The sequence below is a fragment of the Lynx rufus genome, unplaced genomic scaffold, assembly GCF_022079265.1.
Source record: "Lynx rufus isolate CCGP_SWC_20201006 ecotype Redwood Valley unplaced genomic scaffold, mLynRuf1.p SCAF_20, whole genome shotgun sequence".
In the NCBI taxonomy this organism is placed as follows: Eukaryota; Metazoa; Chordata; class Mammalia; order Carnivora; family Felidae; genus Lynx; species Lynx rufus.
Genome location: NW_025814835.1, coordinates 27,666,972 through 27,681,077, shown reverse-complemented (window position 1 = coordinate 27,681,077; position 14,106 = coordinate 27,666,972). Strand labels below are relative to the sequence as shown.

Here is a 14,106-nt window from a genome sequence, read left to right as displayed (position 1 = left end):
CTCAGGAATAAAGAGATGATTTTGCATTCTTCCTATTGAGCTTTCATTTTCTCTTAGCCCAGGTTAAACAAGACAGTAAACCTTACAAGACAGTATAAGCAATGTGATGGACCCTGTGGCTGATGGTGGTCATCCCTTCTGGCCATCATCCTGGTGAGGCTGCAGTGGTAGCAGCTACTCTCTGAGCTTCCTGATGCCACCCAAGGACGACAAGAAGCAAAACAGGCAGGCAAATCAGACAAGAAAGGCAAAGACCCACTGAACCAATCTGGGGGCAAGACCAAAAAAGAAATAGTCCAAAGGCAAAGTTTGGGATCTGAGATCACTAACCTGGTCTTGTTTGACAAGGCCACATATGACAAACTCTGCAAGGAAGTTCCCATCTCTAACCCCAGCGGCTGTCTCTAAGAAATTGAAGATTTGCAATTCCCTGGCCAGGGCAGCCCCCTTCAGGAGCTCCTTAGTAAAGGACTCATTAAACTGTTTTCAAAACATAGAGTTCAAGTGATTTACACCAGAAACACCAAGGGTGGAGATGCCTTGCCGCTAGTAAAGAGGCATAAATAGGTTCCACCAACTGTACATTTTGAAAAATACAACTTTGTTATTAACTAAAAAAAAAAAAAGGAGAGGGGACAGAGACATAGGGACATTAATGCTGGCATCCCAAAGCACTGCCAATGAACTACTTACTATAAGCTTCATGAGAGAGGCACAGAATTATGTAGCTGGGAGGGACCATTACAAAAACGAAGCCAACAGAAACTTAGGACCATGGTCACAAAGCTAGACCAAGAGGACCGTGAGGACCTCTAGGCGTCCTTTCCTTTGGCTGGAACTCTTCTTGTCACTGCTCAGATTATTAAATACGAACGGTAAGAATTGATGACATGGTTTCATGACACTTTTCATACCCTAAACAACTGACAAAATATTTCATGACCTCAATTTAAACCTCAAACCATTTAAATAATCACAACCTATTTAGGCACTGGAGTCATTCTAAAACCAGTTTGCATGATGACACGAGGATCTTGTCCAGCTCTTACTCTACACTATCTGTCAAAAATATGGATGTCACTGGAAATGTGGAAAAGGAAGGCATCTTCAGAGTACATATATGGCTATGTTGACAACTGTGTTATTCTCAGAATAATGAATAAATAACACAGGTCAGAGTTCCGAAGTCTTAAAAGTGGATCCACCGGGAACAATACACTTGAGACAATTAACAGAAGCCTGGCATTTCAAACACATTTTCCAGAGGTAGATGAAGATGGAAGTCATCATCCAAACAGCAACCTGCCTAACTTAGAATCAGAAGGCTTCCTGGTCTCCACTGTTACCTAGAGACCTAAAATCACAAGCAGGAGGTGAACAATACTAGAAAAGGCAGATTCTCTGGAGGGGGAAAGAACAAACTGGGGATGAGATCAAATAAGTTATGTTGTATTAAAACACATCTTTTCCTAGAGGTTTGAAAACAGTGGTCCTCTACAGGGATGAAAAGTACAACAAGTAATCACCAAAAGCGTTTTCAAATTACACGTGATCCTACCATCAACATGGGAATACGTATCTGAAACAGGGGGCAGAGGGGGTAAAAAGGAAAGAGACTGGCGTGCTCATGCTGAGGAAGGGATTAAAAGAGTGGCTCTGATTATTCTATCTCATAGTATTAATATCTTAATCGTATTTTTTAAATGTAAGAGATAAGCTTTTGAAGACAGACACCCACACACCCCCCCCCCACACACACACATGCATGTCTGTGCCTACCTTCCTCCTGCTCCCCCTTCTCTTTCTTTCATATCTCATACTGAAAGTGTCTTTTGTCTTGACCCTGAACTGAACCCTGAACTTGAATCAGATTTATAGGCGACAATAACAAAACTCCTTTCCTCCAAGCCCCATTACTTACACCTGTAGAGTCAAGTCAGTGTCCCAACTCACTATCATCACAGTAACATCTAATTATTGCATAGGTTCTGACCTCATAACATGAAACTTTAAATGATTAAGTAACTACTCCTTGTTTCTCCAATACAAAACGCTGACTGTCACAATATGTGAAAATGTCAAAATGCAATGAAGGTACAAATTATTAAATCAACATCTAAAACCTCAGCAAACATCTGAAAAACTATTTAATGTAGATTAATTTCTATTAGCTGAACTTTGTAACCATTAACACAAATTCAATTTTTATAGAATGGGTAAATTAGCCATTTGTTACCATTATCAAATTATGTAGCAGATTATGGTTTTAATCAGAATATTCACAAAGACAACATTCAGAAAGGTAAAGGATTCTAATGTCTATGCCAAAAATAGATGCATTTATAAAAATGGAATAACAGAGACCATGGAGAAATGTAAATGGCTATATCTGACGGAACTGTGGGTATAAAAATGTGATGCTATAAAGTAATAAGAAAAATTTAAAGTTTGTAACATGTTACTGCCTCCTCATGGAATTGGCAAATACATACACGGGCATATGTATACATTAGGTACATATGCCTAATGTATACATATGCCCGTGTATGTATCTGCTTGAAATTTTTGTAGCTTTACCTATAACATCACAGCACAAAGATACTGCTGGAACATTGCTGGACAGCAAATAGTATTCTACAATGTGCACTGGATCACGGAATTCATCATAGTTGGCCCACATTTAGATGTCTGAAAATGAGTTAACAGTTCAATAACTTGAATATTTATCCATAAACCTGAAATTCCCTGTGTTCCCAATTTATCATACAAGCATAAAAAAGACTCAATTTTGCTACCAAAATTTGCTGTCTTTAGAATACCTTATTAATGACAAAGCAATCATTCATTGGCTCAGGGAATGTGGTAGGGATACGATATTTAAAATTATCTTTCCATGTACAAAAATATCAGAGGTTTCTCTAAGTCTTAGGTTAAGGTGTCGGTCTCTTCTGATTGGTACTGTATGATGCATTTAAGGACTACAATAGGTACATAAGGAGAGAGGCTAAAAGGATTCCTGTCAAAATGTTAACACAGGTTATGTCTAGGTGGAATGCATTCTACTTGATGCACTGTGAAATTGTTCTTAAGAGTAATTTTTACTAAAACAGTACCTCCTAAAAAATAACTGCTCAGATCTCCGGGATTTAACTGAAGGCAAGTTTTTCCTGCTTTCTTATTCTCTATTCTTTCCCATTTGCTTACTATCACTGGCCAAGAAGTCCTATGATAAACTTCTACAGCAATGGAAAACCATGAAAATGTTGGATGCTGAGCCACAAGACAGAATAGGGAAAAGAAGACCAGGAACAAAACCAGAAAAGCATTAAGACTTGGAAAGGATTACAGAGGTGACCTAACCACAGCATAAGTCTGGATCCATGACACCCGCTGGGACAGGTGGCATCCACTCTACCTCAACACAGAAGATGTGATTTTAGTATAAAACATCAACTTTCCTAGTGTTCAGCTCCTATGGAAAGTCTTTCCATGTTATCTTTTCCTCCACTGGACTTAGATCTCCCAAATATTATAACAAAGAATAAACTTAATCCTCTTCATCAACGATTCCCTTTTAAGAATTACAAGATATTCGCACATTCACATATTCTCTTGTCCTGGTTTAACAGCTTCAGTCCGTAGACCCATCCATCCATCACGTTACAATCTGCACAGTTTACCAGCCTGTTCTCATCTCCTGATGATCAACACGGACTAAGATGGTATTAAGTGAAAATCACTTAGACATAAACAGAATAAAACTAGCATGGGTATATCTCCTGGACACTATGCTTCTTTCATTAACGTAGCCTAAGAATCAATCAGCTCTAGAGTGGTAAACCTTTCAAACCATTGTGAATTCTAACGTTTCAAAGAGTTCCTATCAGGAATGGCTACTGATGAACTAAATACCTTTCCAGAATCCACTAAGATGACTTCACAGTCATCCTTATGACAAGATTCATTTTATCAATGTATTTCCTAATAATAAAGCATTCCTGAAGGTACCCTACTTTGTCCTAAGGATGGATATTGTTTGAATATACAATTAAATGATTTCCTAAGATTGAACTGAGAACTCTCATGGAGTTTTCTAATATGAGCCAGCTTCATTCTGTACGGTTGTTAATGTACAAATCTCATTTGGGTACTAGGAATTATGTTGATTTCATGAATGAGCTGGGTAGCTGCAACTCACAGACTTTTTAAAGCAAAATGCAGAGTAGAAGTCCATTTATATAAAATGTCTAGAACAGGCAAATTCATACAGATGGAAAGAAGATCAACAATTGCCTAGTTCAGGGGTATGAATGGGGATTAACTGCAAATGAACAAGAGAGAAGTTAACTAGGTGCTGGAAATATTCTACAACTGAATTATGATGATGACTGGACAACTGAATTTATTAGAATCAATGAACTGGGCAACTTAATAGTTAAGACGGGACATTTTTATGGTATATAAGTAACGACCCAATAAAGCCATTAGAAAAAGTAAGTGCACTGAGAGGCCCAAAGGACAAGACTGGCACACCCAAGTCTGAAACAATATGTTCAAGGAATGTCAAGGGAACCCTCTGCTACTTTCTTGCAGGTTCCAAAATTTTTTAGAAGCACCTATTGCTAAGTATTCAGACCTGTCACTATACAGGACAGTAACAGCTTCTACCAGATGAATCATAAAAACTACATGCTAGAATGCATTTACTTGCCCATAGTTTGCCCTGGAGAGGATGAAAAGGGAAAGCAATCAATTTAACTCTTTCCTTATCTTACTGAAACCTGAAAATAATTTTATGAGGTAGGCATCATTTAACCCCATTTTACAGAACACAAAAAAAGAGGCTCAAACAAGTATTTCATCCAAGATCACAGAACGAGTAAGCAATGGTGTCAAAATTGGAATCCACACTTGTTAGATTCCCAATTCCACACTCCATTTTACACCAGGCTTCCTCATGTTGGTCTGTGACGCCAAATATACTCCTTACAAATTGGTTCAAGAAAATGACAAAAAGGATCAAATATGAAATAAATACTCAGACATGAGAAGACCTGAACTCTCACTTCCCAAAGATGTAAATAATTTCATCAAAATTTTCTTTCCTTTAAACAATGTGCTCTCTTGAAAAGATTTCAACTGAACAAAGGCAAATTAAAATAGCCTTCTATGGTTATGCAACTCTCAAAGAGACATTTACAAACCTATACCAAGAACAGTTAGTTCCAAGTGTAATAAACAATAGTGAACTATAAATTAACAAACCCTTTGGTTGGGCTGCTTTGTGTTTCTGACATAAAGATGCATTTCCTTTTGGCAGGAGGGTCTTCCTCTTCATCAGAAGAGCTTTCTATAGTCAAGTCAATAACATCCACTTTCTTCTTGCTTGTCTCATTGGCTACAGTCACTGAACAAGGCTTACTGAGGACACTTGAACCTGATGTAGGGAAGAGAAGGAAAAGAAAAAAAAAAATCAAAGGTGCAATACACATCCAGGAGAATATACAGCCAGTAAAAAGCCACATACTCTGCTCTATGGATGGAGACTCCTTAACTCTGGACATCTATCTATAAAATGACTGCTCACCTGGGAGAAAAGGTGAGCTCTATGCCCTGCCAGACAGTCAAAGCCTCCTTTGGACAGCATGCTCTTAGCTATCTCCCCAGTACTGCCAAAAAATCTGTTCAGATCCTGCTGCTCAAGCTGTCTCCCCAGGTAAGCAATCATTTTACAGACAGCCTGGGGTTAGGGGTCCAATCTCCAGTCACAGACAAAAGTATGTGGCTTCACTAGCTGTGTATTCTCATAGACGTGTGGCAGTGTTGAGTCAGAATCAGGCACTTCCATTACAGCAAAGCAGTACCCATGTCAAAGCATGTATAGGCCCCTCTCTGTAAGCCAAAACTGGGTAAAAATGTTCACCTCGATGAACTGAAAAAACTCCAAGCCTCTCATTTAAGTTATTCAGATATTTGAAGCTCTTCTTATCAACCATCTACTGATCACTTAGGTTCTCCTTTCTGCCCACATATACCTACCATATGTTAACTCACCATTTCACAGAAATTACATTATGTCCTACAATCTGTTTAACAGAAAACTAAGGCTGGCTGATAGTGGAAAAGCAGCAGCAACTACTCAACTAAATCACTATTCTTCTCAAAGATGAGGGAAACCTCGATCATTCTACCTACAGGTTCGGTAACAATCAAGGAGAATTTTTTTTTTTTTTTTTAATAGGCTCCATGCCCAATGGGGGTTTAAACTCATGACTCTAAGATCAAGAGTCCCATGTTTTACCAACTGAGCTACCCAGGTGCCCCAAAAGAATGACTAATAGTGACATAAATCTTTTACTTTTTACTCTGAATACTCACTATTCATTATATTGTTAGAATGTCAAATATAATCAACACAAAACTCAAATGCAGTGAGTGGACATGGTCAGATAAGAAGAAACATTCAGTTCACCTATGGGTTCAATTATTATAACTGTCCCTTAGTTTCCCCACTCAGTGTGGGCAGATATAGGGAGTTGAAGGTTAAGCATACATCCTAGGTAAAGGCAATGGTCAAATTTCTTCCCACAAAGAAATGGAAACAGTCTGTTCACTTCGTTAGCAACTAACCTGTGAGCACCTGCCTCTACCCTCCATTGATGGATTATGTGGCCTAAGGACACCTAAACTTGGGGTTTCCCCCAAAAGTTTCAAAAAAATTCTGAAAGCTATCCATAAAAATGTCATTTATAACTTTTCACTCTGTAACAAACACATTATATTAAAATGACTTGGGGTGATTATTTCATTTACTTTATATATGACAAATATACTACGAAAAAGCTAATTATAAGGTGACATACACTTTACCAAATTTCTTACGGTAAGAGTAAAAACCGCTTGAGGGAAATTACGTATGTAACAGACGATCAAAAGATACAGTTCGCAAACAAAGCTCCAAATGCAGGTCTAGTGGCCAAAGTCAACGATAAAGACAACGGTGCGGGGGTCTCATTGCTTTGCTCTCCGTGGCTATCCTGCACATACTTTCTATCTTTGTACACGGCTGGCTGGACACTTTCATAGCTTCTTTCTTCGGTCTCATTGGACACCAAGTGCCATCTTCTTGGAATTTGATCTCATCCACATCAGAACAGTCATTGAGAATTTCCATGAAAAGCCTACAAACCAATTAAGAAGTGCATAAATGTAATCCATGGCTTTGTTCAAAGGTGAGCTAAGTAACACATACTGCCTTGGAGACAAAAGTGATGCTATTTGACCTTTTTGTTTTGGTGTTTCAATACTTCACACTTTACAACAGCTGTTACACACCCCCCTTTCCCTCCTAGGTTTTAGATCTTTAAGGGGTTTACTGAGTATCATCTAAGAAACCAGTTGACTAAATAGACACCTGGAGCCTCCTAGCCAGGACTGGTAGTAAAGAGCAACCTCCAGAGTAACATACAAAACAGACATGAGCAAATATAAAGGTTATTATACAAAAAATAATTTATAAGCTTATTATCAAGAAAAAATGTCATAGGGGTGGGGAAAGGAGCAATTAGGGCCATTAAAAAGTCTCAATAAATTTAAAAGAACTCAGCATACAAATTATGTTCTATGACCATAATGAAGTCTGAATCTTCAGAAAAATATGTGGAAAACGCCCAAATATTTGGAAACTAAACAAAATGACCAATGAGACAAAGAAAACATAAAAACATAAATTAGAAGGTATTTTGAACTGAATATGAAAATTAATAAAATTTGTGGAATATAGCTAAAGCAGTACTTGAAGGAAAAGTTACAGCATTAATCTTCTTATATTAGGAAAGGACTCAAATCAAACCTCAGCTTCTACCTAAAGGAAACTAGAGAGCAAATTAAAATGAAAGTACACACAAAAAGGGAAACAACAAAGAACAGAAACAAATGAAATAGAAAAAGAGGAAAATCAATCAAAACAAAAGGCTAGCAACCTTCAGTAAAACTGACAACCTTCTGGTCAGACTGAAGCTCACTCAGAAAGAAACAGATCACCTGAGGAACCCCACGTATATTAAAGAAACTGAATTTGTAGTGAAAAACTTTACCACAGAGAAAACCCCAGTCCCAACCATCTTCACTGGGGGATTCTACCAAATATTTGAGGAGACAAAATACCACCACTTCCCAACTCATTTGTATGGGGCCAGGATTACTGTAGTATTAAAACCAGACAAAGGCATTACAAGAAAGCAACAGACGAATATCCCTCGTGAAATTTAGCAAAACAAAGCCAATGATAAAAAGGATAACATGATGCTAGACTAGAAGTTACATGAGGCTGTACTGCATGTTTACACAGCTAACACTTATGCTGGGATATACTTACCCATCTAAAATTAGACTTTCATAGGCAGCCTTTTTGTCACACACAGGACAAATCCAGGTGGGCTTCTTCTCATTCATTTGCAGATAAAGGGCAGCATCAAAACACTGTAGATGTGTACAAGTCACTGCACGGCATGGGATCGTCAGCCTCATTTTCCCTAACTACAGAAAGGGAAGACAACAGGGGAAACCTTTCAGAAAGGGTAGCAAAGCCTCAAAGGCAAGAAGTCGGTCACAAAAGTCTGAAAAGATCTCACAAGAAGATCAAAATGAAGAAGATTTTCAAACCAGAATTTCTTTCTAATCAAGATCACTACATATATTATTTGTGTTCACTCACTGCCCTATGACTTTTAAAAGACTATTTCAGGGGCACCTGGGTGGCTCAGTGGGTTAAGCAAGCATCCGACTCTTGATTTCAGCTCAGGTCATGATCTCACAGTTTGTTAGTTCAAGTACCACATTGGGCTCTTCACTGACAGTGTGGAGCCTGCTTGGGATTCTTTGCTCTCTGCCCCTCCCCTGCTTGCACTCTCTCCCTCTCTCTCAAAATAAATAAACATTTTAAAAAAATAAATAAAAGCCCATTTCAGTTTTTGAAAATAATTAACACGTAAATTCAGATGCAGAAAAAAATACATATACAACAAAAACCTGTCTCTTTCTCACCTGTTACCCTGTTTAGAGGGAACCACTATTACCCACCTCTTGTATGCTCCTTCATAGATATTCTATGTATAACCCAGTGTGTATTTTAAAAATACATTTTCCCATAAATGGTGGCAAGCAATACACACAATTCTGTGCCATCTGTCACATAATACAACTTAATAATTATTTCACGTATATTCAGTACATAAAAAGCTACCATGATATGAAGATATAATTGATGTGAAGTACGTGATATGAATGATCATTATTTACTTAACCAGTACCCTCCCCTGGTGATGGACATATAAATTGTTCCTAATATTTTATCACTACCAATGATGCTGTAATAAATAACTATAGGCTAAACTCCCAGAAGTGATATTTTTGGGTCAAAGGGAAAGTGCATTTGTGATTTCTGTCATACTAACAAACTGTATTGATTTATGCATATACGTGCATTAATGAGCTTGGTTCCCCTCAACTTTGTCAACACAGTCCTATTAATTCACTTTGATCTCTGCCAATCTGATAAGTGAAAACCACCCCATTATAATTGTGAACTACATTTCTCTTATTATAAGTGAAGCTGAGCTTATTTTTACTTTTTATTTTTAGAGAGTGAGAGAGTGAGTATGCGAGTGGGGCAGGAGGAGAGAGAGAGAATCCTAAGCAGGCTCCATGCTCAGTGCAGAGCCCGATACAGAGCTCGAGCCCATGACCCTGGGATCATGACCTGAGCTGAAATCTACTCACCCAGCCAGGTGCCCTGTTCTTTTTTACTTCTAAGAGTTATCTGTGTTTCCAAGAGCAGTCTATACATAACCTTTTCTCCTTCCTGGTTGGCTATTAGTCTTTGGTTATTTATCTACAGAAGCTTTACGTTAAGTCAGCTTCGTGTATGTGATATGAATTGCAAATGTGTTTTTTATTTACAAAAATGTTTTACTTGTGTATAATCACATGTGCTGATATTCCAATATACTTTTATATAATTCAGTGCTCTGTTCAATTCTTATTCCAATTGAGAGAGGTACACCAACATCAAGACACACACCCAGATTAGACAGAGTCTTTCAACAACCTTCCCTATACATTTCCTTTACAGAGAACCTATCAGTTTATGACCAGCTCTCTGTTATTCTGACAGAAAATGTGTTTCTCCCACTATGGACTCTAAACTCCACAAGGACAAGGTCCACGTCACTGTTCACCACTATAATCCAAGTGTCACAGCACAGTACCTGGCACACAGCATATGCGCAGTATTTGTTGAGCAGATGGTAGAACAAATGGAAAAAGACGGGGAAAGTGGCAAAGGGAACAAAGGGGAGAAAAGGGAGGAAGGAAGGACTTCTTTATATGCCCTCTAAAGTCCAGAAGAATTCACAGCAAAATTACATTGTTAACTTTGCCTGAGGGGTAGGATTTTTAGAATGTTCCTGTTTGTTTTTTTTCCCTTTTGGTTTACCTCTTATTTCTTTCTCCTAAAATGAACATTTGGTTATTTTGTAATTAAAAAGAAAATAACGTAGCCAAGCCATCATCACAGCCATAACTAATGTTTGCACAGTTCTACTTACACGCGAAGTGCAACGTTGAGTATATTTATTAATCCTAGTGAGCTTTTTTTTTTTTAATTTTTTTTTTTCAACGTTTATTTATTTTTTTTTGGGACAGAGAGAGACAGAGCATGAACGGGGGAGGGGCAGAGAGAGAGGGAGACACAGAATCGGAAACAGGCTCCAGGCTCTGAGCCATCAGCCCAGAGCCTGACGCGGGGCTCGAACTCCTGGACCGCGAGATCGTGACCTGGCTGAAGTCGGACGCTCAACCGACTGCGCCACCCAGGCGCCCCAATCCTAGTGAGCTTTTAAACCTAACAAGTGTGCTACATGATCCATCTATATTATCATCCGCCCCTGAGAACACTGAGGCACAAAGAGGGTAAGTAATGATGACCATTGCAAAGTCAGAAAGTGGCAGGGCCAATATGTGAACCAAGCAGCCCTGGCTCCAGAGTCTATACTCCTGATCACTGTGCTGACTCCATCTGGGGTCTAACTAGAATTCTAAACGGGATCTTAGAAGTTACCGTGATTCGTGCAAGTATGTAGCACAAACAACTCATTATTTAAGGCAGAAAAAAAGTGAGAATAGAACTAAAATAGGCAATTTCTCTTCTTATGATACTTGCTATGTTTTCCTTTCCTTTAATAACAAATTATCCCTTAAGTGATGTAGAATCTTACTGTGTGCTAAGGAGTTTTACATAAACTTCACATAATTTTCGTAACAACCCTATGACTCCAGAAAGAGTAGTACCTATATTAATGCTTTTGAAATGAAGATGCTGAGGCCACATGAGACTACAAACACCACACTCACTGAGACACAGTGGCTGGAGCTAGAACACAAACCCAAATGTTTTTCACTTCCATGAGAACCCTCCTAGTTTTTACATCATACATGGTCCCGGTTCTCGGTTTTTAATTATCTATCCTTCCCAATTTTGCTAACAGTTTTTGTTCTGTTAGGAATGGATTTAGCACCTAATGAGATGATCACAGGGGTTCCCTCCCACCTTTCAATTATTAATATAAATAATTTTAATAGATTTTCTAAAATCAAACCATTGCATTCCTAAGAGGCATCCCTTTGTTATCACATATTATTCTTTTAAAATACTGGATTCTTCTTAAAGTACTGGATTCTAGTGGCTAGTGTTGTATTTAGGAATTTTCCATCATTGCTTTTTTTTTTTTTTTTTTACACAATCAAGTGCCTAGAAATAACCGAAATAATAACTTTTTTTTAAAAAGGTTAAACAAGTAATTTACACCATACCCAATCAACAAAATACCTACAGTGACTAAAATAAGATACATCTACACATTAATTTTTAAGATATACTGTTAATTTTAAAAAAGTAAAGCACAGAACCATGCATGCAGCACAATTTTTTCCAATAAACATGCATGATTATGAATAAAGCTAAATCTAGAAAGATGTATTTCATACCATTAGTAATGTTACTTCTGAGTAACAGACTTAAGCAATTAAAAATTTTTTATCTGAATACTTTTACAATAAAGTAGGTATTAATTGTCAACTTTCATAATTTATTCCTTTAAAATAATGCTCTAACTTGGCCTACTATGTTTTTTTTGGCTACTAGTTCTTGAACTTTTGGCCTCAGAATCCTTTTACTCTCTTAAAAATCGAGAATCTCAAATAATTTTTATGTATATATTAATCAATATTTACTATAGAAATTAAAGCAGACATTTTTAAAACAAGAATACACAAGTACACACTACACCACCATCAGTGACCCTTGTTAACCACCACTGTCTACTCAGGACAGAATGAGAGCAGAAAAAGGACAAACTCTGTCCTGGTATTATTATAAAAATAGCTCTGACTTCGTGAACTTCTTCGAAAAGTTTCAGGAGACCCCAAGTATCTCTGGGTCACACTTTGAGAATTTGCCTTTTATCTTCTTCAGTGCCATTTTCATTTCTCCTGTCACTGCCTCAGAATTTCCACAACATACAGAACTGAAAACATTCACTGCTGTGGAAGTTAATGATCCTAAATTTAATCCTACTCTACCATCTCTCAAGAGTTAATGAGCATTTCCCAAGTTAAAAAGGCATTTCTTACCATCTGGCCAAATGTGACCAATTTCCTAATACTGATCATGGTGTGTTAGTAAAAGAAATTTTGAATGCGTTAAATTCTATTTAGTCAAATGTCTGATGGATAACGGGCACCTGGGAGGTTCAGTCGGTTGACCACCTGACTCTTGATTTCGGCTCAGATCATGATCCCAAAGTCATGGGATTGAGCCCCGCATGGGGCTCCACACAAAGTGTGGAGCCTGCTTAAGATTCTCTTTCCCTCTCTTTCCCTCTCTCCCCATCTGCCCCTCTCCCCACTAGCACATGTCTCTAATAAAAAAATAACAAAATAAAATATTCTATTTAGTCAGATGATGGTGCTGTTTTATGAATGAAATGGTTCCCAACCAATTCAACACTTTTTTTGATTTGTAAAATTTTTAAGTTTTAAATGCCAGTTAACAGTGCAATATTAGTTTCAGGTATACAATGCAGTGACTCAACAGTTTCATACAATACCCAGTGCTCACCGTATCAAATACACTCCTTAATACCCATCATCTACTTCTCCCATCCTCCACCCACCTCCTTTCTGTTAACCATCAGTTTGTTCTCTGTAGTGAAGAGTCTGTTTCTTGGGGCACCTGGGTGGCTCAGTCGGTCGAGTGTCCGACTTCAACTCAAGTCATGATCTCACGTTAAGTTCGAGCCCCACACTTGGCTCACTGCTCTCAGTGCAGACCCTGCTTCGGATCCTCTGTCCCCTCTCTCTCTGCCCCTCTTCTGTTTGTGCTCTCTTTCTCAAAAATAAATAAAACCTTTTTTTTTTTAAGTCTGTTTCTCAACAGATGCTAGTGAGGATGTGGAGAATGAGGAACCCTCTTACACTGGTGTGAATGCAAACTGGTGCAACCACTCTGGAAAATGGTATGGAGGTTCCTCAAAAAGTTCAAAACAGAATCACCTTATGATCCAGCAACTACACTCCTGGGTATTTACCCAAAGTATACAAAAATACAGATTCAAAGGGGTACATGCACCCTGATGCTTATAGCAGCATTATCAACAATACCCAAACTATGGAAAGAGCCCAAATGTCCATCAACTAACGAATGGATAGAGGAAATGTGGTATATACACAAGGGAATGTTGCTCAGCCATCAAAAGAATGAAATCTCACCATTTGCAACGACGTGGATGAAGCCAGAGTATATTATGCTAAGTGAAATAGGTCAGAAAGACAAATACCATAGGATTCCACTCACATGTGGAATTTAAGAAATAAAACAGATGAACATATGGGAAAGAAAAAAGAGAGAAGCAAACCATTAGAAACTCTTCACAATAGAGAACTGAGGGTTGATGGGGGATGGGATAAATGGGTGATGGGTATTAAGGAGAGCTCTTGTTATGACGAGCATTTGGTATTATAAGTAATGAATCACTTAATTCTACTCCT

At 38.0% G+C, this 14,106-nt stretch overlaps 1 protein-coding gene and 1 pseudogene across 5 annotated transcripts in view; one reads left to right on the top strand and one right to left on the bottom strand.

Moving 5' to 3' along the window:
• The window catches only part of PIAS2 (protein inhibitor of activated STAT 2), a 99,953-nt gene that overhangs the window by 16,118 nt on the left and 69,729 nt on the right, over nucleotides 1-14,106 (bottom strand). For all 5 annotated transcript variants that reach the window (XM_047086170.1, XM_047086165.1, XM_047086166.1 and 2 more), the window contains exons 9-11: nucleotides 8,378-8,538; nucleotides 7,048-7,181; nucleotides 5,266-5,437 (exon numbers count right to left, since the gene is read on the bottom strand). In XM_047086170.1, coding sequence (XP_046942126.1) covers nucleotides 5,266-5,437; nucleotides 7,048-7,181; nucleotides 8,378-8,538 — 467 coding nt within the window. The remainder of the gene's footprint in view (nucleotides 1-5,265; nucleotides 5,438-7,047; nucleotides 7,182-8,377; nucleotides 8,539-14,106) is intronic.
• On the top strand, nucleotides 194-567 carry LOC124516971 (40S ribosomal protein S25-like; annotated as a pseudogene).